General features: G+C 50.7%; 1 protein-coding gene across 1 annotated transcript in view; it reads right to left on the reverse strand.

Moving 5' to 3' along the window:
• Window positions 1-1,056: 1,056 nt before the first annotated feature.
• Window positions 1,057-26,187, reverse strand: part of si:dkey-238d18.4 (TBC1 domain family member 15) — a 39,361-nt gene continuing 14,230 nt past the window's right edge. Inside the window, exons 2-10 of the mRNA XM_056286353.1 lie at window positions 24,694-24,879; window positions 24,292-24,410; window positions 21,733-21,836; window positions 21,019-21,119; window positions 20,025-20,171; window positions 19,368-19,458; window positions 2,012-2,160; window positions 1,740-1,881; window positions 1,057-1,630 (exon numbers count right to left, since the gene is read on the reverse strand). Of these exons, the coding sequence (XP_056142328.1) occupies window positions 1,468-1,630; window positions 1,740-1,881; window positions 2,012-2,160; window positions 19,368-19,458; window positions 20,025-20,171; window positions 21,019-21,119; window positions 21,733-21,836; window positions 24,292-24,410; window positions 24,694-24,879 (1,202 nt within the window). The 3' untranslated portion in view covers window positions 1,057-1,467. The remainder of the gene's footprint in view (window positions 1,631-1,739; window positions 1,882-2,011; window positions 2,161-19,367; window positions 19,459-20,024; window positions 20,172-21,018; window positions 21,120-21,732; window positions 21,837-24,291; window positions 24,411-24,693; window positions 24,880-26,187) is intronic.

Consider the following 26,187-nt stretch of genomic DNA (forward strand, 5'->3'; position numbering starts at 1 on the left):
AGAGAACGTGGGACATGCAGCAAGACAACGACCCTAAGCACACAAGCTGTTCTACCAAAGAATGGTTAAAGAAGAATAAAGTTAATCTTTTGGAATGGTCAAGTCAAAGTCCTGACCTTAATCCAATCGAAATGTTGTGGAAGGACCTGAAGCGAGCAGTTCACGTGAGGAAACCCACCAACATCCCAGAGCTGAAGCTGTTCTGTACGGAGGAATGGGCTAAAATTCCTCCAAGCCGGTGTGCAGGACTGATCAACACTTACCAGAAACGTTTAGTTGCAGTTATTGCTGCACAAGGGGGCGGGGTCACACCAGATACTGAAAGCAAAGGTTGACATGCTTTTGCTACTGACAGATATGTAATATTGGACCATTTTCCTCAATAAATAAATGACAAAGTATAATATTTTTGTCTCGTTTGTTTAATTGGGTTCTCTTTATCTACTTTTAGGACTTGTGTGAAAATCTGATGATGTTTTAGGTCATATTTATGCAGAAATACAGAAAACTCTAAAGGGTTCAAAAACTTTCAAGCACCACTGTATACCTTTAAACCATTTATGTTATTGGATTTCAACATCTGCAGCCACTTGCTAAAGTGCAGAGAGGATTTGTGTTCAAAACAGTCATCAGTTCCTCAAAACTTTTTTTACACGCCCTTCTAAACCAGGAAATATGCAAGAGTGGAGTGAATATATACCTGTAACTTTTACACCTATATATTTTTAGCCCACATGACAATAATGATGTCCGGCTTCCAGTTAACCCAGTACGTACTTGAAATTTTCAGCACATTTCAAAGCAGATTCTTCAGTAGTCTTACTGAAACAGCATTGGACCTATAAATATTACCACATAACCATTCTTTCAGGGTAGATTTTGTGCTGTTCTTCTTTTTTCACTGATATAGTTTTGCAGCAAGAAGCTGTTAAAATGGTCCCTTGTCCCCTTAGCCAATGGTCCCCCCCCCTATCAGAGCTAAAATAGTTACCAGTATTCCTGTTACACAACCCGCTGTGACACATAGGTCAGCGGGCATGGTTACACTAGCCGGTTGGTGCGCCACCTGTTCCAACACACACAAAGTGCTGTTTACCACCAGGGTTGCACGTTGCACGTAATCCCAGATTAAACCCAAGAACATTTGCCCTTTCTGTCCTCAGATTATGAGGTATTTCTGAGGGGGTTTTGTTGAGAAAGTACTTTCACAAAGCTTTTTTTTTTTTTTTATTCATTCCAATATCTGCAGCAATGACAAGGCATTGTTACATATTTGTTATTGGTCCATTCAACCACACAATAAATAGATTTGTAACAGTCCATGACAAGCAAAATTAGACAATTCAATCACGGGAAATTCAAGGTAAGCAGCATTGATGTCTCAGGGCATCACCATAATATAGATCATAGGTCCCTTGTTATGAATCCAGTTGCAGTTTTAAGACTCTGTGGTAACATAAATCCTCCTCAAAAAAATAAACTTCGAAGCTGATAAAGGAAGTGATCTCCTTTGCTCTTGCGTGCCTTGTAGTACCGGCTCATATAGTCCCAAGCACACCGCTTGCAGTAGTTGTAGAAGTGCTCCTCGGCTTTCTTCAGAGTGCTGTTCAAGTCCAGTCTTCCCTGAAGGCTGCAGAAAAACACACAGGGTCAAACCACATTACAGGAGATTCGCCCGGTTTCAAAAAGACAACATCTAGTGCGTTTGGGATGCCACGCCATCGCTAAAGGGGGCACACCTGTTTGCAAACAGGATGAGCTGCATGTCATCTTGGCACCTAAGCAGAGACTCTCTGTTCTCTAACAGGATGGTAGCGCAGATGAAGAGCTCAAAGGTGAATTCGGTGTTTATGGCCGGGGCTTCTGACACAGGCGGATCCTCTAGAACCATCATGAGGACAAAGACAAGTCATGAAACAAACTCATGTGACACAGTCAAGAGAGGGGACAGCCCTTCTGTACAGCCTTATTAATGCCCTGCCTGTGGGCCAGCCTGAGTTCTGGGTTTCACCTGTGCTGTGTTTCTGTGCCAGCCTTTCCTGGTAGCGGACTCGGTCTACCTGCTGTGAGATGAGCTCGAGGTGGTCACAGCTCAGGATCTCAAACAAACGCAGCGCATCACTGTGTTCAAACTCCCTCTGAAAACCCAGGAGCAGCCATCTGAATGAGGGGCAAAACACACACACACACACACACACACACACACACACACACACACACACACACACACACACACACACACATATATATATATACAGTGAATCCGGAAAGTATTCACACCCCTTCACTTTCCCCACATTTTGTTATGTTACAGCCTTATTCCAAAATGGATTACATTCCTTTTTTTTCTCTCATCAATCTACACACAATACCCCATAATGACAAAGCGAAAAAGGTTTTGTAGAAATTTTTGCAAATTTATTAAAAATAAAAAACTGAAATATTGCATGTACATAAGTATTCACACCCCTTACTCAGTACTTGGTTGAGGCACCCTTGGCAGCGATTACAGCCTCAAGTCTTCTTGGGTATGAAGCTACAGCTTGGCACACCTATATTTGGGGTATTTCTCCCATTCTTCTCTGCAGATCCTCTCGAGCTCTGTAAGGTTAGATGGGGAGCGTCACTGCACAGCTATTTTAAGGTCTTTCCAGGGATGTTCAATGGGGTTCAAGTCTGGGCTCTGGCTGGGCCACTCAAGGACATTCACAGACTTGTCCCGAAGCCACTCCTTCGTTGTCTTGGCTGTGTGCTTAGGGTCGTTGTCGTGTTGAAAGGTAAACCTTCACCCCAGTCTGAGGTCCCGAGCGCTCTGGAGCATGTTTTCATCAAGGACCTCTCTGTACTTTGCTCCATTCATCTTTCCCTCGATCCTGACTAGTCTCCCAGTTCCTGCTGCTAAAGAACATCCCCACAACATGATGCTGCCACCACCATGCTTCACTGTAGGGATGGTATTAGCAAGGTGATGAGAGGTGCCTGGTTTCCTCCAGACATGACGTTTGGCATTCAGGCCAAAGAGTTCAATCTTGGTTTCATCAGACCAGAGAATCTTGTTTCTCATGGTCTGAGAGTCCTTTAGGTGCTTTCTGGCAAACTCCAAGTGGGCTGTCATGTGCCTTTTACTGAGCAGAGGCTTCCGTCTGGCCACTCTACCATAAAGGCCTGATTGGTGGAGTGCTGCAGAGATGGTTGTCCTTCTGGAAGGTTCTCCCATCTCCACAGAGGAACGCTGGAGCTCTGTCAGATTGACCATCGGGTTCTTGGTCACCTCCCTGACCAAGGCCCTTCTCCCCCGATTGCTCAGTTTGGCTGGGCGGCCAGCTCTAGGAAGAGTCCTGGTGGATCCAAACTTCTTCCATTTACGAATGATGGAGACCACTGTGCTCTTCGGGACCTTCAAAGCTGTAGACATTTTTTTGCACCCTTCCCCAGATCTGTGCCTCGATACAATCCTGTCTCGGATATGCATATGGTGATCGATTAATTCTGCATGTTTGCCTCCTGTCGAGAGCTCCGATTCTCCAGGGCTCCATAATAATAATAATAAATAATAATAAATTAAATTTATAGAGCACTTTTCTAACACTCAAAAGTCGCTTTACAATAAACGGGGTGAAACAAGACGACAGATAAACATAACACAGACATACAGGGGTGGACGGGAAGGGGGGCTACGAGGGGGAGAAGCAGCAGCCACACACAATGCCAGCAGTACTCTCCCACTTGGACAGACACAAAAGGGCAAGAAAAACAAACACCATAAATCACAGATGAAGTCTTAAGACGTGAGTCCCGATTAACAGCTTGAGTGACATGACACTAAGCTTGAGGCCATACCTGCTCTGTGGCAGCTATTAGGGGAGGATACTTGACTCAAAAAAAGAAAGAAAAAAAAGCATCCCCCCCCCCCGGAAAGCGTCAATGGCGTAGATAAAAGTGTTCAACAAATGAGGAGCGGAATATCACTATAGATGTAGTAAAATAAAAAAAAAACATCCGCATTTTGTAATAACCGGTGCAATATGTAACAACTTATTACAAAATGCGGATGTTGAAGAAAATGTAATAATTTGGTGCATTATGTAATAAACCACCAAAATGTATGTATTGATTTGAAAAAAACGTGGCGTTATTACATAATGATGTGAACATTTATTACATTATTACATAATGCGGCGTTATTACATAATGCGGCGCTACAGGGTTAATTGAAAGACTATGCCACTATGACAGGGTTGGTCTCAGCACATACAGCAAAGCATAAAATGAATGATATGCTATGAAGGTAACACTTTGTCTATGGATGGCACAAACGATACTTTGTTATTCATACCAACATTCTACACTGGCCCAGGACAGAAAGTTCAGTCAACGAAGTGGGTTTTTTCACAAAGTGTTCTTCGTGTGTTTAGATATAACGGCTGTCCCCCCTCCCCCCTTTTTTTTGTTCTAATTTTGGTGAAACCTGGTCATCGTTAGTAAACCTGACCGACTTAAAAGTGTCACTAGTCATATTTGCTTGCATCTATCTTTTAAGAGCATTAATTGGTTTAACCGTGTTAGTGTTGTGTAGCCTAGTCTGTTATATATGACAGACTACATGTTAAAGCCGTCCTTGAGAAATCCTTCCACACCGCACAGTGTGGAATGATTTCATCACAACGACAGTTGGGAAAGAAAATTTGCACGGTGAAAAACAACAAAAAAGTAAACACACGTTCGGTAATACACAGTGTGAGGACAAATAAAGGAACTAACTGTAAACTGAGTGCATGTGAGCTCTAACATCACACCATTAACAAATACTTGATGTCAATGTAGAAAATGCATTGTTTAGCAGCATCACCGCTTGGTACAGGAACCGCTCTGCCCGTGACCGTGGTGCCCTGCAGAGAGCGGCACGTTCAGCTGAATGCACCATCAGAGCACCTCTTCCCACTCTGCAGGACAACTACACCAGCAGAGTGAGGCTGAGAGCCCAAAATATCTTACGAGATACTTCACACCCCAGCAATGGACTGTTCAGACTGCTGAGGTCAGGCAGACGCCTCTGCAGTCACATGGCCTAAACCGAAAGCCTGAAGAGGTGTTTCTGTCCTCGAGCCACCTTGATTCTCAGCACATACGCTTCCGTTGAACAAAAACTTCTACACACATGTGGGCACTCTTGCAAAACTGTACACACTTGTAATATTTTGACTACATGAAACAAGCACACACACAGGATTTGTTTACTTATATATTGATGAAAACTTGGGGAGCACAGCACAGCACAGCACAGCCATCTCGGCAGGCATTCATTACACAACAGAACTAAATCCGGGGGAAGGTCCTAGGTAGTAATGGGTAAACCAATTTACTGCTACTGCCACCTAGTGGACATACAGGTAAGTGGATCTGGTTTATTACACAAGTTACCACTCTCCCCCAGCGTTAGGCTAACAAACAGTTTCTCCACAGGGATCAACAATACGTATAACAATGAAACAAAGTAAGCATGTGCCAAACGTGACCTCCAACTAGTGTATTGTGATTCAACATGACTCATTCTAGTCAACATTTAACAGTCACTTTTGAGGAAACAATTGTTTGTTTGTTTGTTTTTTTCTAACATGTTTTCAATGCTACCTAGGAAGTTCGGGGTGGACTACCTGACTCCCGTGAGATCAAGGCACATTCTTGCCTTTCCTGGAACATGATCTCACCACTACCTATCATAGTCTTTCAGATAAGTTGGGGAACGCTTCTGCCGGGTGAAGTGACAAACCTCCTATGGCGGGGGTGTGACAGGTAAGACCACTCTTTCAGGAATCACCTCTCTGGCCCCTGAGGTTCAACCGCAGGCCTCTGTTAACCTCGGGGTTCTCTGATAATCTCACAGGAGCTACTTCTGAACTGAGTTTCAGCTCCTCTGGAGGTTCCATAGGTTGGTCTGGAGATTGGCAGGACTCCGGGTGATGTGCTCGCACCTGGTCAACGTGTCTCCTCATCCTCTGTCCACTGCCAAGAATCACTGTATAGGAAACAGGACCTAAGCCGTAATTCCTTGTGTATACAGCATCCCCGGGTGCAAATCTTCTCAGCTTGGCCGTTTTGTCATGATGTTCTTTCTGTTTCAGCTGTTTCTGTTGAATTTTCAACTTTAGGTCAGGTTTCAGCAGGTCAAACGCAGATCTCAATCGTCTGGACATCAACATTTCTGCAGGCAACAACCCTGTCATCGCCTGAGGGGTGATGCGGTAGCTGAACAAGAACCTGGAAACTCTGGCCTCGATGCTATCTCCTCTCATTTTTTTTATCACCTCTTTAAAGGTCTGCACTGCCCGCTCCGCTAAAGCGTTAGAGGAGGGGTGGAACGGCGCTGAGGTGACATGCTGAATCCCGTTCTGTGACATTAAATGGATGAATTCCGCACTTGTGAAGCAACTGCCGTTGTCAGATACTAACATCTGTGGCAATCCATGGACTGCGAAGCACTGCCGTAGCTTTTCAATTGTTGCATGTGTTGTAGAGGCATTCAGCAGATAAACCTCTAGTCACTTCGAATGTGCGTCAATTATCACCAAGAACATCTTGTCCAAGAACGGCCCTGCGTAGTCCACATGAATGCGAGACCATGGCAGCTCGGGCCATTCCCAGGGGTACAGTGGTGCATTAGGTGACAATTTTCTGTTTTGCTGGCATTCCACGCATATGCTGACCTCCTTTTCGATATCCTCGTCCATCCGCGGCCACCACATGTAAGGCCTTGCTAAACCTTTAATACGAGACATGCCCGTATGTGACTGATGGAGCATCTTCAACAGAACAGACCGCCCCTGCGGAGGAATCACTGTTCTGGCTCCCCAGAACAGTGGCGAGCAATCGGTTGACGTCCCAGACAAAATCCCCACCGCGGAGGACCCTGGGAGGCGGAGGAGCTTGGACAGGGGGGAGACAAGGGGCTGGAGGCTACCAGTTTGAGGTGAGAGACATGAAAAACAGGATGGATCTTAAGTGAGGCAGGGAGGAGGAGATGTACCGCGGTCAGTGGTGTAGGGGCAGATGTAGCGAGGGGCCAGCTTCCGGGAGAGTGTCGAGGGGGGAGGTCCCGGGCCAGTAGCCACACCTTCTGGCCAGGATGATAGGCTGGGGCTGGCACTCTCTGCCAGTTGGCGCCGCGCCGGGACCGCTCTGTGGCCCGCAACATAGCAGCCCGGCAGTCTTCCAGATGCGATGGCACCGGCAGAGATGGGCCCTGGTGGACGGGACCACCACCTCCAACTCCTGACAGGGAAACAGAGGGGGTTGGTAACCAAGGGAGCACTCAAAGGGGGACAAACTGGTAGCGGAACTCTCCATGGTGTTCAGGGAATACTCCACCCAGGGTAGATGCTTGCTCCAGGAGGTGGGGTTATTGGTGGTAATGCAACACAAGGCCGCCTCCAGGACTTGGTTGGCCCGCTCCACCTGCCCATTGGTCTGGGGATGGTATCCGGAAGAGAGACTGACCATGGCCCCAATCCCTTTACAGAAGGCCTGCCACACCTTAGGAGTGAACTGGGGACCACGGTCGGAGACTATGTCCTGAGGGATCCCATGGAGATGGATAACATGTGAGACGAGGAGATCTGCCATCTCAGCCGCAGAGGAGAGCTTGGGAAAGGCGACAAAATGGACAGCCTTAGAGAACCGGTCAACAATGGTCAAGATAGTATGATTACTTTGGGACACGGGGAGGTCAGTCACGAAGGCCAAAGCAACGTGTGACCAAGGTCGACCGGGGACAGGGAGGGGGCGCAGGAGACCTGCCGGCGGGCAATGGGTAGCCTTACTGTGCGCACAGGTGGGGCAGGCAGTCACAAACTCCTTTGTGTCCGCCTCTATAGTGGGCCACCAGAAACGTCTGCGGATGAGGGCCACCGTCCGGTGGACACCGGGATGACAGGCGAACCGGCTGGAGTGTCTCCACTCCAGCATCTGGGACCGGATGCTGGACGGCACAAATAGGCGATTCTGGGGTCCGTTGCCTGGGTCGGACTGGGCGCGCTGAGCTCTTCTTACCACCGATTCGATAGCCCAGGTGACGGCACCCACCACCCGGGCTGGGGGAAGGATGGTGTCAGGGGTGTCTGGTGCGTCAGGGGACACCTCTGGAAACAGGCGGGAGAGGGTGTCTGCCTTGACGTTCTTGGAACCCGGGCGGTAGGTGAGGGTGAAGTCGAACCGGCTGAAAAAGAGAGCCCAGCGCGCCTGCCGGGGGTTAAGCCTCTTCGCCGTTCGCATGTAGGTCAGATTCTTGTGGTCTGACTACACAACGAACGGTTGCTTCGCGCCCTCCAACCAGTGTCTCCACTCCTCCAGGGTGGCATGGACCGCCAGCAACTCCCTGTTGGCGATGTCATAGTTCCTCTCTGCTGGACTGAAACGCCGGGAGAGGAAGGCGCACGGGTGGACTCTCTGGTCCTCCTCCAACTGCTGGGAGAGGACGGCTCTGATGCCCGTGTCCAACGCGTCCACCTCCACGATGAACTGCTTTGATGGGTCAGGGTAAGTGAGCACTGGAGCTGTTGTAAACAGTCCCTTCAAGGCCGAGAAAGCGGCCTCTGCCTCCGGGATCCAAGAGAAGGTACGGAGGATGGAGGTTAGTGCAGTGAGGGGGGCGGCCACTCGGCTGAATCCCCTGATGAAGCGCTAGTAAAAATTGGCAAACCCGAGGAAGCGCTGGAGTTGTGCCCTGTCGGTAGTCCGCGCCCACTCCTCCACCGCTCGGATCTTCTTGGGGTCGGTGTGGATGTGCCCCTTCTCCACAATGTGGCCAAGAAATTGGAACATGCACTTCTCAGCCTTCACGAACAGCCTGTTCTCCAGCAGCCGTTGGGAGGACCAGGCAGACGTGCTGGTGGTGTTACTCCTTCGTCCTGGAGAACACAAGGACGTCGTCCAGGTATACCACCACAAACGTGTTCAGCATGTCCCGCAACACGTCGTTGACCAGCGCTTAGAAGACGGCCGGGGCAATGGTGAGGCCAAAGGGCATGACGAGGTACTCAAAATGCCCTAGGTGCATGTTGAAGGCCGTCTTCCATTCGTCACCCTCCCGAATACGCACCAAATGGTACGCACTGCGTAGGTCTAATTTAGTGAACATTGTGGCGTGAGTGAGTGGCTCGAAAGTGGAACTCATAAGGGAAAGTGGATACTTATTTTTAACACTGATGTCATTTAAATGACAGGGTCTCAGGCTGCCATCCTTCTTTGCCACAAAAACGAAGCCCGCTGCAACCGGGGACGACGATGGCCTTATGATTCCTGAGGCCAGGGACTCTGACATAATTGCGCATAGACTCCTTCTCCTGGACCGAGAGGATATTCAACTGACCTGTAGGAAGGGCGGCCCCGGGAAGGAGGTCTATGGCGCAATCATAGGGATGGTGAGGGGGAAGTGAAAGTGCACTGTCTTTGCTAAACACGGGAGCTAAATCGTGATAAGCAGAGGGTACACCAGTGAGATCCAGGGGAGAGAGCATGGTGCTGGGGCCACTGGACGGGGAGAGAGCGGAGCGAAGGCAGTTGGCATGACACGCAATGCTCCAACCTAATATCCGCCCAGTGGACCATGAAATGTGGGGATCATGCCTCTCCAACCACGGTCTACCGAACAGTAGGGGCGCTGAAGGGGTGTGCAAGACCAAAAAAAATGCGCAGTCTCTATGGGATTACCCGAGAGAGTGAGTGTGAGAGAAGCGGTGCTGTGCGTAATCTTACTGAGTGAACGCCCATCTAAGGCTTGGGCTGTAAGGGGAGTGTCAAGGGGGACGAGTGAAATGCCGGCTTCCCGGGCCAGCGAGATGTCAAACAATTGTCTGACCCCGAATCTAACAGTGCGCTGTTAGAAAGTGATTCCTTACCCCAGGTGAAAGTGACAGGAAACAACCGGTTGTGCTCCTTTTTGGACCGGGGCAGGGGGGTCAAGTTCGTTAGGGCACCCCCCAGTAGTGAGTCTGGTCTTTGCGGGCGAGTCGGACAGCCTCGGATGTAACGGCCCAGCTTCCCACAGTAGAGGCAGAGTCGGTCACGCACCCTCTGCTCCCGCTCCTCCAATAGAAGCCATGACCGACCCAACTGCATAGGCTCCTCCTCAGATTTAGGTGCAGATGATGCTGGGGGTAGCATGGGGTACTGAGAGGGCGGAGAGTGGCTGCGGGATGCTGGAACAGGGGACCCGCTGGTAGTTCGGGCGGGGGTAGGTCTATGGGAGACTTCGGCGCACTGGGCGCGCTCCAGACGCCGCTCCTGCAACCGTTCGTCCATCCGGAGAGGGAGATTGACGAGCTCGTTGAAGGAAGAGGGTCGGTCTCTAACAATGAGCTTCTTGATGGAATCGCTGAGCCCCCTCCTGTACGCGCTCTGTCGCCCCACCCACTGTTAGCCATCAGTATCCTAACCTCCAGGGTGTAGTCTGCCACTGACCTAGCTCCCTGTTGGATAGAATGGAGGCGGCCAGCTGCATCCTCCCCCGTCCGCTGGGTGGTCAAACACTAAACGAAATTCGCGGCATAAGGCATCATAGTTGGTGGAGAACGGTTCGTGATGGCTAACTGCCCTCATTGCCCAACTGAGGGCTCTGCCAGTCAACAGGGATATCACCAGGGCTACCTTAGCCTCCCCCGTCCTATATCTGGCTGGCTGGTGTTTGAACGGGAGCTCAAACTGACTGAGAAAACCTTTGCACTGCTCGAACTCCCCACCGAAGGCTTTAGGACAGGGGAGGTTAGGCTCAACACGGGGATCATGATACAGTTGACAGGAGGGAGGCTCGGAGGGACTTGGAGCTGGAGCTGGGTTGGGACCAGAGACTGGGGTCAGAGCAGGATGATCGCTGATCTTGGAAACTGCCACTGTCAGAGCAGCGATCTGTGCGGAGAGTGAGGCAAGGGTGCTCGCCGAGGTATGCGAGTTAGCCTGGAGCCCGTTGATTTCTCCAGTGATCTGAGAGAAGGCAGTGTTCAGCTCAGAATGGAGTTGGGTGAGTTGAGTGCTGTGGTCCTCTACAACTGCCTTGAAAGATATAGGGTTCTGGGGCTTAGGAGCTATAGCTGCCTGAGCGACCGCCTGCCCCTCCCCAGCAAACATTGCCCGTGCGGGCCCACTGTGGGTAGGTGTGGGTTTACTGTGGGGCAATGTGGGCAGGGGCAAACCCGCACTAATCCCACATGGGCCCCATGTGGTTAGCCCATGCGGGGCCCACAGTAGTTTTGCCCTTTGAGGCCCCTATGTGGGCTTATTGTGGTCAAACCCAACTGTGCTCTTGCCCACAGTAAGCCCATATGGGCCCCATGTGGGTCAGCCCATGCGGGGCCCAGCGCAGTTTTGCCCTTTGAGGCCCATGAGGGTTTTCTGTGGGCAAGCCACTGTGGTCTTGCCCAAAGTAAGCCCACATGGGCCCCCTGTGGGTTAGCCCATGCGGGGTCCACAGCAGTTTTGACCTTTGAGGTCAACCCCCTGTTGACAGTACAGTTAAAACGTTTTAAGATTACAACTGCTTTAGGGTAAGCGGTACTCAAACTTTTTATTGACCGCCCATGCCCAATGCTGCATATAGTCTGATCCCAGGCTAGATTAAATGCTCCACCTGTGGCTAACTCATACTGTGCACTTACATTTCAACTGTTGTTTTCTTCAGATGCTGTGACAAAAAACAGCCGGGCTACAGCATCCAAGGTGGAGGCTGCCATCAAAATGTGGCTCAGAAATGCCAGGGATAGAGACAGAGGAAGGAGCAAAAAATAAATAGATTTAATGTTTTTTTTTTTTTAGATTTAATGTTCTTATTGTGTTCAATTGTGGTTCTATGTTTTTTGTTCTGTTTTATAAAAGCATTTAATTTGGTATATAGGTTTGTTTTTTAATTCCAGTTGTTTCCAATGTTCAATAAATTCTTTCTTCGTATAATTTATATTTTCTTCATTTTTTTTTTGAGCTGGCTGTCAATAAATGTCACTAGCATACCAGGTGTGGGTTGCCCACTGGGGCCCACCAGGGGCCTTTAGTGTGGGGCCCAACACGTGCCCCGCATTTCATGCCGGTAACAGGGCCCGCAGTGGGCCCTCTGTTCCTGTCCGCAGTGGCTGTTGTGGTTACACCGCCCCGAGCTGCCTCCCCGGCACGTTCAAGCCACTCCCCCAACTCGGACGTGCCGGAAACATCCGAGCGCTCGGCTCGCGCTCTGAGGAGACGAGCGCTGCACTGCAACAGGTGTTTGCCATCATCCATCAGGCACACCTGTGGCAATCAGGCAGCCTTCTACAAGAAGTCTCCCAGAACACCACTCCGTGCTTCGACGTACTGAACCCTGTGGTAAAGCTCTGACAAGCCCTCCAGCGTTCCTTGCATTCTGTTTATTCCCCAGTGTCTTATCTTCGTGTCTGTTTCCTCCCAAGACTCCCTCCGCGATTTCCACGGCTCCCTCGTCCCCAGCGACCTTCACGTTTCTCCCCGGACCTCTCCTGCGACCCCCCCCCCCCCTTGTCCCTCTATCTGGACCCTTCCTTTCGGACTCGACTTCCCGGATCTCGGACCTGGACTTTCTCGGACAACCCCTCTTGGATCACGGACTGGACTTTCTCGCCAGGTGCACGCACATTTTTTTCAACACCTCCTGGTCATTTACATACCGCACCACACATTGGCTAAAAACACTCACACATAGTTATACACGCAAACCACGGGACACCACACATAGTTTATTCACACATCCCACTAACAGAACGCCTTTTTTTCCACCATACATTTCCCTCCAACAATAAAACCTCCCTTTGTAGCTTTTGAAGTTATCTCGTGTCTGTCTGTCTTGGGTTTCGCCACACGGGTCAGGTTCTGGTGCGCGAGCATAACAGAACGTCGAAGCCATTATGGACCCAGGCAAACCCAAGGAGCGGACGGTCCCTGTGACGCCCCAGAGCCCCGTTCCCCTAGAGGCAGTAGTAAGAAGTCACAGTTACCAACTTGCCTCTCTCAGCTCAGAGCTTACTACTGCCTTCACCCGTGTCACCGGAGAGATCAGCGATCTTCAGTCCGGCTCCCAGGCCGCGACGAGCGCGTTAGATGCCCTCACCGCGCAAATCGCTGCACTCTCCACAGCGGTCTCCAGGATGAGCGACCACCCTGCCCTGGCCTCGGTCTCTGCCCCCAGCTCGGCCTCCGGTTTCCCCGTTTCTGGTCCCGACGTTCCCCCTCCTCCGAGTCAACCCCCACTGGACCCCCGGTGCGAGCCTAACCTCCCCTGCCCCAAGGCCTTCGGTGGGGAGTTCGAGCTGTGCAGGAGTTTCCTTGGTCAGTGTGAGCTCCTGTTCAAACACCAGCCAGCTAGGTATAGGCCAGGAGAGACCAAGGTAGCCCTTGTCATGTCCCTCCTCACCGGCAAAGCCCTCAGCTGGGCCATAGCGGCGGTAGGCCATACCGAGCAGCTCGCCTCGGACTATGGTGCCTTCCGCCGCGAGTTCAATCTGGTGTTCGACCACCCAGCTGACGGGCAGGACGCTGCCAGCCGCCTCCATTCCATCCAACAGGGAGCCAGGTCGGTGGCAGATTATTCCTTGGAGGTAAGGATACTCGCGGCAGACAGTGGGTGGGATGACGCTGCGCTCAAGAGCGCGTACAGGAGGGGACTGAGCGAGCCCATCAAAGATCTCATCGTTCGGGACCGCCCTGCCTCCCTCAACGAGCTCGTCACCCTCGCCCTCCAGATGGACGAACGGCTGCGGGAGCGGCGCCAGGAACGCGCCCCGCGCACTGGCCCCTCCCATAGACCAACCCCCGTCCGTCCTACCGGTGCCTTCCCTGGGTCAGCGTCCCGTGGGCTCTCTCCACCCTCACACACCCCCTCGCAACCCTGGGTGGCTTCTGGATCCAGGCCGGAGGAGGAGCCCATGCAGTTGGGTCGGTCACGGCTCCCGCTGGAGGTTAGGGAGCAGAGGATGCATGGCCACCTCTGCCTCTACTGCGGGAGGTCGGGCCACTATATCAAGGCCTGCCCGACTCGCCCCAAAAGACCCGGCTCACTAGTGAGGGGTGTCCTAGTGAGCCTGACGACCCTTCCTCAGCCCCAGCCCAAGAAGGAGCACAACCACCTTTTTCCGGTCACTCTCACCTGGGCTAACCACTCACTGTTTGTTGGTGCACTCCTGGATTCGGGGGCGGACGAGTGTTTGATGGACATCTCGCTGGCCCGGCAGGCCGGCATTCCACTCGTCCCCCTAGACACAGCCCAAGCCCTAGATGGTCGTTCACTTGGTAAAATCACACACAGCACTGCTTACCTCACTCTTTCGGGTAATCACGTGGAAGCTATCCGTTTCTTGGTTTTGCGCGCCCCTGGTGTTAGGAAGACCGTGGTTGGAACGGCACGATCCCTACATCTCTTGGTCTACTGGGCGGATTTTGGGTTGGAGCATTGCGTGTCATGCCAACTGCCTTCGCTCCGCCCACTCCCCGTCCAGCGGCCTCAGACCCGTGCCTCCTCCCACGGATCTCACTGGTGTTCCTTCCATTTATCACGATTTAGCCCCTGTATTTAGTAAAGAGAGTGCACTTTCCCTCCCCCCTCACCGTCCCTATGATTGTGCCATAGATCTCTTTCCCGGGGCCGCCCTTCCCACCGGTCGGTTGTATAACCTCTCCGTCCCAGAGAAGGAGGCTATGCGCAATTATATCAGAGTCCCTGGCCTCAGGAATCATAAGGCCCTCGTCTTCCCCGGTGGCGGCGGGCTTTTTTTGTGGCAAAGAAGGAGGGCAGCCTGAGGCCTTGCATAGATTATCGAATGTTAAATAATATCACGGTGAAAAATAAATATCCACTCCCCCTTAGGAGTTCCACGTTCGAGCCACTCACTCACGCCACGGTGTTCACGAAGCTGGACCTGCGCAGCGCGTACCACCTGGTGCGCATCCGGGAAGGGGATGAATGGAAGACGGCCTTCAACACCCACCTAGGGCATTTCGAGTATCTCGTTATGCCCTTCGGCCTCACCAACGCCCCGGCCGTCTTCCAGGCATTGGTCAACGACGTGCTCCGGGACATGCTGAACACGTTCGCGGTGGTGTACCTGGATGACATCCTCGTGTTCTCCAGGACTGAGGAGGAACACCACCAGCATGTCCGCCTGGTCCTCCAACGGCTGCTGGAGAACAGGCTCTTCGTGAAAGCCGAGAAGTGCGTGTTCCACTCCGCCTCCGTGGAGTTCCTTGGCCACATCGTGGAGAAGGGGCTCGTCCGCACTGACCCCAGGAAGACCCGAGCGGTGGAGGAGTGGGCACGGCCCACCAACAGGACGCAACTCCAGCGCTTCCTGGGGTTTGCAAACTTCTACCGGCGCTTCATCAGGGGGTTCAGCCGTGTGGCCGCCGCCTTGGCCCTGAAGAGGCTGTTCACAACGGCTCCGGTGCTCGCCCACCCGGACCCGTGCAGGCAGTTCATTGTGGAGGTGGACGCATCGGAGCCGTCCTCTCCCAGCGGTCGGAGGAGGACCAGAAGATCCACCCGTGCGCCTTCTCCCGGCGTTTCAGTCCTGCGGAGAAGAATTATGACATCGGCAACAGGGAGTTGCTGGCCGTCCACGCCGCCCTAGAGGAGTGGAGACACTGGCTGGAGGGAGCAGGGCAGCCGTTCATCGTATGGTCCGATCACAAGAACCTGACCTACGTACGGACGGCTAAGAGGCTCAACCCCAGGCAGGCGCGCTGGGCTCTCTTCTTCAGCCGGTTCGACTTCACCCTCACCTACCGCCCGGGCACCAAGAACGTCAGGGCGGACGCCCTCTCCCGTCTGTTTCCCGAGGGGGGGTCCCCTGACGCCCCAGACACCATCCTTCCCCCGGCCCGGGTGGTGGGTGTCGTCACCTGGGCCATCGAATCAGTGGTGAGAAGGGCCCAGCGCGCCCAGCCCGACCCAGGCAATGGACCCCGGAACCGGCTATTTGTGCCTCCCTCTGTCCGGCCCCAGGTGCTGGAGTGGGGCCACTCCAGCCATCTTGCCTGCCACCCCGGTGTCTACCGAACGGCGGCCTTCATCCGCAGGGGTTTCTGGTGGCCCACCATGGAGGCAGACACCAGAGAGTTCGTGGCAGCCTGCACCACCTGCGCCCGCAGCAAGGCTCTCCAGCAGGTCTCCTGCGCCCCCTTCCTGTCCCCGGCCGACCTTGGTCCCACATTGCCTTGGACTTTGTAACTGGCCTCCCCGTGTCCCAAGGCAATGACACCATTCTGACCATTGTCGACCGGTTTTCCAAGGCCGTCCATTTTGTTGCCCTCACCAAACTCCCCTCTGCAGCCGAGACGGCGGACCTTCTCGTCTCCCACGTCGTCCGACCTCATGGGATTCCCCTGGACATTGTCTCTGACCGTGGTCCCCAGTTCACTTCGAAGGTATGGCAGGCCTTCTGTAAGGGGATTGGGGCCACGGTCAGCCTCTCCTCCGGGTATCACCCCCAGACCAATGGGCAGGCAGAGCGGGCCAATCAAGCCCTGGAGGCTGCTTTGCGTTGCGTTACCACCAGCAACCCCGCCTCCTGGAGCAAGTACCTGCCCTGGGTGGAGTACTTGCTCAACTCCATGGAGAGTTCGGCTACCGGTTTGTCCCCCTTCGAGTGTTCCCTGGGCTATCAACCCCCTCTGTTCCCCCATCAGGAGTTGGAGGTGGCGGTCCCGTCCACGAGGGCCCATCTCCGCCGATGTCGGCGCGTTTGGAAGACCGCCCGGGCCGCTATGTTGCGAGCTACAGAGCGGGCGCAGCGCCAACCGGCGGAGAGTGCCGGCCCCAGCTTATCGACCTGGCCAGAGGGTATGGCTCCTGGCCCGGGACCTGCCCCTCCCTACCCTCAACCGGAAGCTGGCTCCCCGCTACGTCGGTCCCTACACCATCGACCGCATCGTCAACCCTTCGGCGGTGCGTCTCCATCTCCCTACCTCACTCAAGATCCATCCCGTCTTCCATGTCTCGCGCCTCAAACCGGTAGCCACCAGCCCCCTGTCCAAGCTCCTCCACCCCCCAGGGTCCTCGACGGTGGTGACATGGTCTGGGATGTCGACCAGCTGCTCGCCGTACGCCGCCGGGGCCGTGGGTACCAATACCCTGGCCGACCCCGCACTCCTGGAGGAGTTCTATCGGGCCAACGCCATCGGACGGTCGCCCGGTGTCTCCCGTAGGAGGGGGGGGGGTCCTGTTGTGGTTACACCGCCCCAAGCTGCCTCCCCGGCACGTTCAAGCCACTCCCCCTGCTCGGACGTGCCGGAAACATCCGAGCGCTCGGCTCGCGCTCTGAGGAGACGAGCGCTGCACTGCACCAGGTGTTTGCCATCAGGCACACCTGTGGCAATCAGGCAGCCTTCTACAAGAAGTCTCCCAGAACACCACTCCGTGCTTCGACGTACTGAACCCTGTGGTAAAGCTCTGACAAGCCCTCCAGCGTTCCTTGCATTCTGTTTATTCCCCAGTGTCTTATCTTCGTGTCTCGGTTTCCTCCCAAGACTCTCCCTCCGCGTCTCCCTCGTCCCCAGCGACCTTCACGTTTCTCCCTGGACCTCTCCTGCGATCTCCCCCCTTGTCCCTCTATCTGGACCCTTCCTTTCGGACTCGACTTCTCGGACCTGGACTTTCTCGGACAACCCCTCTTGGATCACGGACTGGACTTTCTCGCCAGGTGCACGCACATTTTTTCCAACACCTCCTGGTCATTTACATACCGCACCACACATTGGCTAAAAACACTCACACATAGTTATACACGCAAACCACGGGACACCACACATAGTTTATTCATACATCCCACTAACAGAACGCCTTTTTTCACCATACATTTCCCTCCCACAATAAAACCTCCCTTTGTAGCTTTTGAAGTCATCTCGTGTCTGTCTTGGGTTTCGCCACACGGGTCAGGTTCTGGTGCACGAGCATAACAGTGGCCCCACGTGGGCCCCAAAGAGGCATGTTTGCTGGGTCGGGTTTGCTTTGGCTCATTCTGGCTTCGACGTCCTGTTACGTATCTCGAATGAAGGCCAGTGTAGCGAAACCCAAAGGACAGACAGACACAAAGCACCGAGATAACCCGAAGGCGATTTTAATGCAGGAAAATAAACACTGCCACGGGGTTGATAGCAGGGGAATCTCAGGTGGGGGTTGCTGAGACGATGTGCGTGCGCCTGGCTACTAAAGTCCGAATCCGAAGAGCAAGGGGTTGTCCGAGGAAGTCCGGGTTCGAGATCCAGGAAGTCAAGTCCGAAGGGAGGGGTCCAGGGAGAGAGATCGCTGGAGAGATCCGGGGAAAACGTGAAGGTCGCTGGGGACGAGGACCGAGGGGACGCGGGGAGCCGTGGAAGTCACGGAGGGAGGGTTTGAATAGTCTTGCCCGAGCTTTACCCCCGGGATTCAGTATGTCGAAGCACAGAGAAGCGTTCTGGGAGGCTTCTTGTAGAGGGCTGCCTGATTGCCGCAAGTGTGCCTGATAGGTGATGGCAAACACCAGGTGCAGCGCAGCGCTCGTCTCCGCAGAACGTGAACCGAGCGCTCGGATATTTCCGGTACGTCCGAGCTGGGGGAGTGGCTTGAACGTGCCGGGGAGGCAGCTCAGGGCGGTGTAACAACAATTCTATCTTTTTTTATTTGTTTAATGATTTTATATTCTTGCACAGTCACGGAGCATCATTTCATTTCACTGCACATTTTACTTTGTATCTCTGTGCATGTGACAAATAAACCTCCTTGACTATCCTTGAATATAACTTGTCACCATTAAGTGCCTAAATCTGTTAATACTTTTCTAAAAGAATCGCTTCTGTTCTCTGTGCACTTGGCACCTTTTTGTCCTGGAGGAGGGATCTCTCTTCTGATGTGCATTCTGAGGTTTCTCCCTTGTTTTCCAGACCCCCTACCCCCGGAGCTTCTCTTCATCCAAATTGAAGATGTCAGGATAGGGGTTGTTCTAAATCGTTGCATACTTTATTTTTGTCTGTCGACAAATGTGACTCTAAAGTCCGCTGGACTGAATTGTGAGGGGGGTGCAAATAAAATATGACTTAATTTGACTCAACTGGGTTTCCTCCGGGTGCTTCAGTTTCCTCCGACAGTCCAAAGACATGCAGGTCAGGTGACTCGGCCATACTAAAATGCCCCTAGGTATGAATGTGTGTGTGTGTGTGTGTGTGGGGGGGGGCTGTGTGATGGCCTGGCAGCCTGTCCAGGGTGTCTCCCCGCCTGCCACCCAGTGACTGCTGGGATAGGCTCCAGCATCCCCGCGACCCTGAGAGCAGGATAAGCGGTTCGGATAATGGATGGATGGATGACTCGACTCATGGTGCTACTAATGTACCAAGCCGCATGTACACAGTACCTGTGACAGAAGGTGAAACTCTCCATGCTGTCTGTAACCAAGTGGGCATAGAGCTGGGGGTCCAGCTCTCTCAACAGCGCCGCCTCAAGTTCTAAAAGAAAACAAACACACCAGTTAAACATATGCACAGCACAGTCTTATTTGGCTTTTATAACAGATTGCTGAGCTAACTCGTTTAACCAAATACACGTCATAAGTCCAAATTGTGTTGGTTACAAAATGGTTGATTTTGTATAGAATTAAAATATGATTTAGCGTAATTAAATTTCCACGGGGGGATTTATAGGACATAAAATTTGTGTATTACACCTACAACTGAGTATTATAAAAGCAGACGTGTTACATGATTATTACAGAATAAAACATAGTACATTGCTATGCCACTGCTTGACCACTAGATGTCGACAATGACAGCTACCTGAGAGCTTTTTCAAACAGGGTTCAGCGTCACCTTGTTCTGATTTTAATTTTATTTCAACGCTAAACGCATTTCATTCTCAAAGCTAGCTTTATGGCAAATACACCACATCAGGATTTATTGTGAGGGCAACTCACGGGGATGCATTTATATCATTTCATCATAACAACATCGCCATCCTTGAAACGGAGCCTTGAAGTACTTGAACTTTCCATTGCTGTTCACATTCCCAACTGCACCTATTTTCCTGTGAAGTCCATCCGCCCTAAAGTCTTTGGAGAACTTCTCCATGTAGCAGCCGAAGCTCCAGAAGGTGTCCACCTCACAGTCGAGGACCTCCAGGAACCGGCTACACAGATCATTCATTCCCTGGGCGTAACTGACTTCTGAAGGTGTAATGAGGAGAGAAATGTTGCCTGAGTGCAGAGTCAATATTGATGTAATGACATGCCAGACTCGGCCTCTTAACTTTAAACGTTGTCTGTGCCGTCAGTACTCGCTAAATACACGTGGTGACATGAAATATTACTGACTGAAATGTTACACAAATTAAATGTTGATTCAAAACCACAAGACAGACTGACGCTCGGACACGGTGGTGTTTCCGTAACAGTGAGGCTGCTGGTTGTGTTTGCAGTGTGACAAAGGCTAGAGGGAGCAAACTTATGGTTAGACAAAATACTCTGAAGAGAAAAGGCAAGACAACACAGGAGACAAAACTGATGCTTTCTACTAAGGTACATGAAAGTGTGTGTGTGTGTGTGTGTGTGTGTGTGTGTGTGTGTGTGTGTGCACGCACGCGCAGGTATGTGTGAGTGAGTGAGTGTGGGCATGTGCATGTGTGTGAGACAGAGAGAGACTGAGTGAGTGTGTGTGTGTGTGTGTGTGTGCACGTATGTGTGAGTGAGTGTGTGTGTGTGTGTGTGAGTGAGTGAGTGAGTGAGTGTGCGTGCATGCGTGAGAGAGACAGAGTGAGTGAGTGAGAGTGTGTGTGTGAGAGTGTGTGTGTGCGCACGTATGTGTGAGTGAGTGTGTGCGTGCGTGTGTGTGAGAGAGACAGACAGAGTGAGTGGGTGAATGAGTGAGTGGGTGAGAGTGAGTGGGTGAATGAGTGAGTGAGTGGGTGAGGGTGAGAGAGAGAGAGAGAGAGAGAGAGAGAGAGAGAGAGAGAGAGAGAGAGAGAGAGAACGTCCAGCATTAACAAAAGTGACGGTCAACCTCACTCTTGCCTACCTGGATGGAAAGCAGCGTAGGTGATGAGGATATCCCTCAACACCAGGAGATTTCCAGAGCCTTCGCCCCTGGAAGCACATAATGCATTAAGCTGACATGTTCTGCACGGCCACCAATCCAACAGTCCTCTCGGAGGAAAAATTAATGAATAGATCAGCGCAGTGCATGCTGTTTCTAAGTCATAGCATAAGCACAAGTGGTACAATGCTAATCAAAGACACAGTGACTTTATCCCTGCTCAAACATAGTCATTTGCTGAGCCCATATTTACAGAGCAGCAACACTTACCATCTATCTGCAGCAGACCCGGCAGACAGTTCACACCAAAATCTTTTTAACATAACCTGTTTCGCTCCTTGTTAAAAGCTAAACGTGACTCCTGACCAGGAAATAACTCGCAGCACCATTCCATCAGCCGTAACAGGGCAAACCATTATCGCAAAGCACGGTTCGCATAATCCTGGGTTTTAATACCTTTATCTAGCTGGTATTCAGCAACAATGTCAGTGCATCTAATCTATATTCAGTATAACCTGCTGTTGCTCGGTTTATACATTTACATCTGATTTAATTCAGACTAACAGAGACCGTCCCGACCTGCAAAAATTGCATGTCTCTCTGCTTGCTCAAAACGAGTTTCATATCAGAGGTCAGCATTTAACTTCACTGACATTTCACTTAAGTACAACCCGAAATGTAATGATTACCACTCACGAATAGTAGACAAGGTCTCTGTTGGTTCGAGGTACATCCTTGTCAATGATGCGTATGGCCTCCTGCAGCTCCTCTCGATCAAACACCACCCGCTCAAACAGCACCTGACAAGAGGAGGGAGGCACAGAGGCCAGAGGCACAGGCTCTCAGTCTAACAGCACCGGGGTGCTGGGAGTAGCATACAGTGGCTTGCAAAAGTATTCATACCCCTTGAACTTTTCCACATTTTGTCACGTTACGACCACAAACATAAATATATATATATTTTTTTATAAATTTATTTCTGATTTTTCCCTTTTTTCTCCCAATTTAGTGGCCAATCGATCCCTGTTTTAATTCAAACACCCACCCTCGCACTGTATGCGTTCACCAACTGCATCTCTCCGGCCGGCAGTCTCGAAGGAGACCGCCTCGCCACTTTCGTGACAAGGCGACTCCAAGCCGAACCACTGTTTTTCCGACACACACAGAGACGCATTCACGTGACGAACACAAGCCGACTCCGCCCCCCTCCCGAAGACAGCGTTGCCAATGATCGCTGCTTCGTCGAGTCCGGCCATAGTTGGATCTGACGAGACCGGGGCGCGAACCCCAGTCCCCAGTGGACATAAATATATTTTATTGGAATTTTATGTGAAAGACCAACACAAAGTGGCACACAACTGTGAAGTACAAAGAAAATTACACATGATTGAAAATTTTTTTTACAAATAAAAAAATGAAAAGTGCGGTGTGCAAAAGTATTCAGCCCCCTTTTCTCTGAGTGCAACCAATTGCCTTCAGAAGTTGCCTGATGATTGCTGAATGATCGAATGTTGACCTAATGACTAAATAGAGTCAACCTGTGTGTAATCTAATCTCAGTACAAATACAGCTGTTCTGTGACGGCCTCAGAGGTTTGTTAAAAGAATATTGGGGAGCAAACAGAATCATGAAGTCCAAGGAACACACCAGACAGGTCAGGGATAAAGTTGTGGAGAAGTTTAAAGCAGGGTTAGGCTATAAAAAGATTCCCCAAGCTTTGAACACCTCACGGAGCACTGTTCAATCCATCATCCGGAAATGGAAAGAGTATGGCACAACTGCAAACCTACCAAGACATGGCCGTCCACCTAAACTTACAAGCCGAACAAGGAGAGCACTGATCAGAGATGCAGCCAAGAGGCCCATGGTGACTCTGGACGAACTGCAGAGATCCACAGCTCAGCTGGGGGAATCTGTCCACAGGACAACTATTGGTCCTGCACTGCACAAATCTGGCCTTTATGGAAGAGTGGCAAGAAGAAAGCCATTGTTAAAAGAAAACCATAAGAAGACCCGTTTGCAATTTGCCAGAAGCCATGTGGGGAACACAGCAAACATGTGGAAGAAGGTGCTCTGGTCAGATGAGACCAAAATTGAACTTTTTGGCCTAAATGCAAAACGCTATGTGTGGTGGAAAACTAACACTAGACATTACTCTGAACACACCATCCCCACTGTCAAACATGGTGGTGGCAGCATCATGCTCTGGGGTGCTTCTCTTCAGCAGGGACAGGGAAGATGGTCAGAGTTGATGGGAAGATGGATGGAGCCAAATACAGGGCAATCTTGGAAGAAAACCTGTCGGAGTCTACAAAAGACTTGAGGCTGGGGCGGAGGTTCACCTTCCAGCAGGACAACAACCCTAAACATAAAGCCAGGGCTACAATGGACTGGTTTAAAACAAAACATATTCATGTGTTAGAATGGCCCAGTCAAAGTCCAGACCTAAATCCAATTGAGAATCTGTGGCAAGATCTGAAAACTGCCGTTCACAAACACTCTCCATCTAATCTGACTGAGCTTGAGCTGTTTTGCAAAGAAGAATGGGCAAAAATTTCAGTCTCTAGATGTGCAAAGCTGGTAGAGACATACCCCAAAAGACTTGCAGCTGTAATTGCGGCAAAAGGCCGTTCCACAAAGTATTGACTCAGGGGGGCTGAATACCTTTGCACACCGCACTTTTGAGTTTTTTATTTGTAATTTTTTTTTTAAATCATGTATAATTTTCTTTGTACTTCACAACTGTGTGCCACTTTGTGTTGGTCTTTCACATAAAATTCTAATAAAATATATTTATGTTTGTGGTCAAAACGTGACAAAATGTGGAAAAGTTCAAGGGGTATGAATACTTTTGCAAGCCACCGTATAGTGTCACGCTGGGTGCATTTAAAATGGGAAATGTTGATGAATTTATGCACTGTGATGTATTGTCTCTGTGTCAGAGCTATTGCTGGATAGTCTGCAAAGGTTCAATGTTGGACCCGAATGCAAAAATCTGGGTGTTATTCTCATATGTGCAAATTACCCCATGCACAAGTGCACAAAAAACACAGCTTGTTTTGCATGTCTTGGTGAAACTAACTTGAGTGAACATAAGTGCGCTCACTGCACATGTGAGACCTAGTTTCTCATGGAAACATGGAGGTATAAATAGTACAACCACAGTTTATGTTTGCAGATGAATAAATAATAATAATAATAATAAAAAAAGATGATGATAGAAATCATTGAACAAATTAGAATAACTGATAAAACCTGCGCCTGTAGCTCCAGGAAAGACAGTCTGTCCCTGAGTTGTTCGCTATGGTGCTGAGCCTGTTCCTGGGTCTGTGCCTGCCTCTGGTCAAAATACCTGACTGCTGCCACCAACTCGGCTATGATGTGGAACATAAGAACACAAACATGAAAAAGCTGTAGCAAAGAGAGAGAAGAGAGAGAGAGAGAGAGAGAGAGAGAGAGAGAGAGAGAGAGAGAGAGAGCGAGAGAGAGAGAGAGAGAGAGAGAGAGAGAGAGAGAGAGAGAGAGAGAGAGAGAGAGAGAGAGAGAGAGAGAAAAGCCAGGGAAAGAGACGATGGACATGGAGATTAAATAAATGACTGGAAAGACACATGAGAACTCCCCTTGGAAATTGTCCAGAATATATGAGACCATCAGTACCATCAGTGCCGTTGAGGTGCAGTCGCACAGCGGAGGGGAGGACCTGCTGCCACTTCCTCTTCATGACCTGGTAGCGTACAGCTAGCTGCTCCTGCAGCAGGGGGCGCTCTAAAGCTGTTGAGCCGCACGGGTACATGCCGAACAGGAAACGCCACACTTGGGCCCGCTCCGAGGGAAGCACCCCGCCTGGACAGGAATTTTGAACACTTCAGATTGCCAGTAGTCAGTCTGAACAACTCTTCAGATATTGTTTTCATCTTGAGTTTAGACAGAGGTTTAAGCGCTGACCATTCAGTCCATACGGTGTAAGCCACCTTAATTAAGCAGGGAAACTCAAGGGTTGGCAATCAAGGGAGTATTTGAGACTGCAGGGCAGTGGCAGCTGGGGCGCTGCCCCCCTCAAAAATCAAGAGATGAAAACCTACTGTCAATCTGTCTGGCTGTCAATCATGTTCACACCCACCACGACACCTCGTCTCAACTGTCAATCATCCACCGTCTACGAACCCTGAGAAAATCGATAGGCTATACTGTCCTTCTTAATAACTCTGTGACTGTGTGGACATTAAAGCAGCTCTCAGGTGTGCTGTGCCCCCCCCCCCCAAAAATGTTTAGCACCAGCCGCCACTACTGCAGGGTGGTGTAAAACATAATCAACAAATAATCATTAATTTGTAAGAATAATAATTATCTTCCCAACAACTGTGATCCCCATCCTAGATTCCAAGAGATCTTAGAGCATTTATCTATGGTTTATTTGAGTAGAGACAGGTATCAAATATCGACAAATTAACAAACAGTCATCAGATACATTGTGCCAAAATGTGTGTAGCTTACACTAATTTTCAATTACTGTCCCGTTCAGTAATATGCTCTAGTATTATACGTCCTTGACGGTCCAGGAAATGACTGTACAAATGTGATGAGGGACCCAGGCGTTTCAAAATAAGCTTAATGAAGGCAAACTTGAAATTGTTAAATATTGTACTTTTTTAGTTCCTCTTACGCTTTTGGCCCAGAACCTTCAAGGCATGGTTACAGAGAGAGTCAGGTTATCTGTCCACCATCTGGTCAGCCGGGAACCAAGACGTTATACAATAAGACTAGCAAGAGAGTGCCATAGAGTTGATGAACAATAATGAATTGTCAAAAGGTAAACCGCATTTCACGAGTCGAACCCAGTGAAAGTTTGCCTTGACATTTTGCTGACCTTTGCTGTATGCTTGTCTAATTTCAACAGGAGATCTAGGACGATTCCCAGATATTTTTATGTGTGTGACTTGTTCAATGGGATGTCCTTTGATATATTGCAAGGAGTTCCCTTGAGAAAAAAGCGTTTACAGACTGTTTCCACTAGCCGATCTTAAAGCTTATGTTACTATGCTGGTCGAGAGGGAATGTGCTTGAAAGACAAAGGGCAAAGAGAGAGGGCAACTTTCCACATTCCTGATCACAACTGACAGATTCAGTGTGATGTTTTTTTTTTATACCTCT

The sequence above is a fragment of the Lampris incognitus genome, chromosome 9 (assembly GCF_029633865.1).
Source record: "Lampris incognitus isolate fLamInc1 chromosome 9, fLamInc1.hap2, whole genome shotgun sequence".
Lineage (NCBI taxonomy): Eukaryota > Metazoa > Chordata > Actinopteri > Lampriformes > Lampridae > Lampris > Lampris incognitus.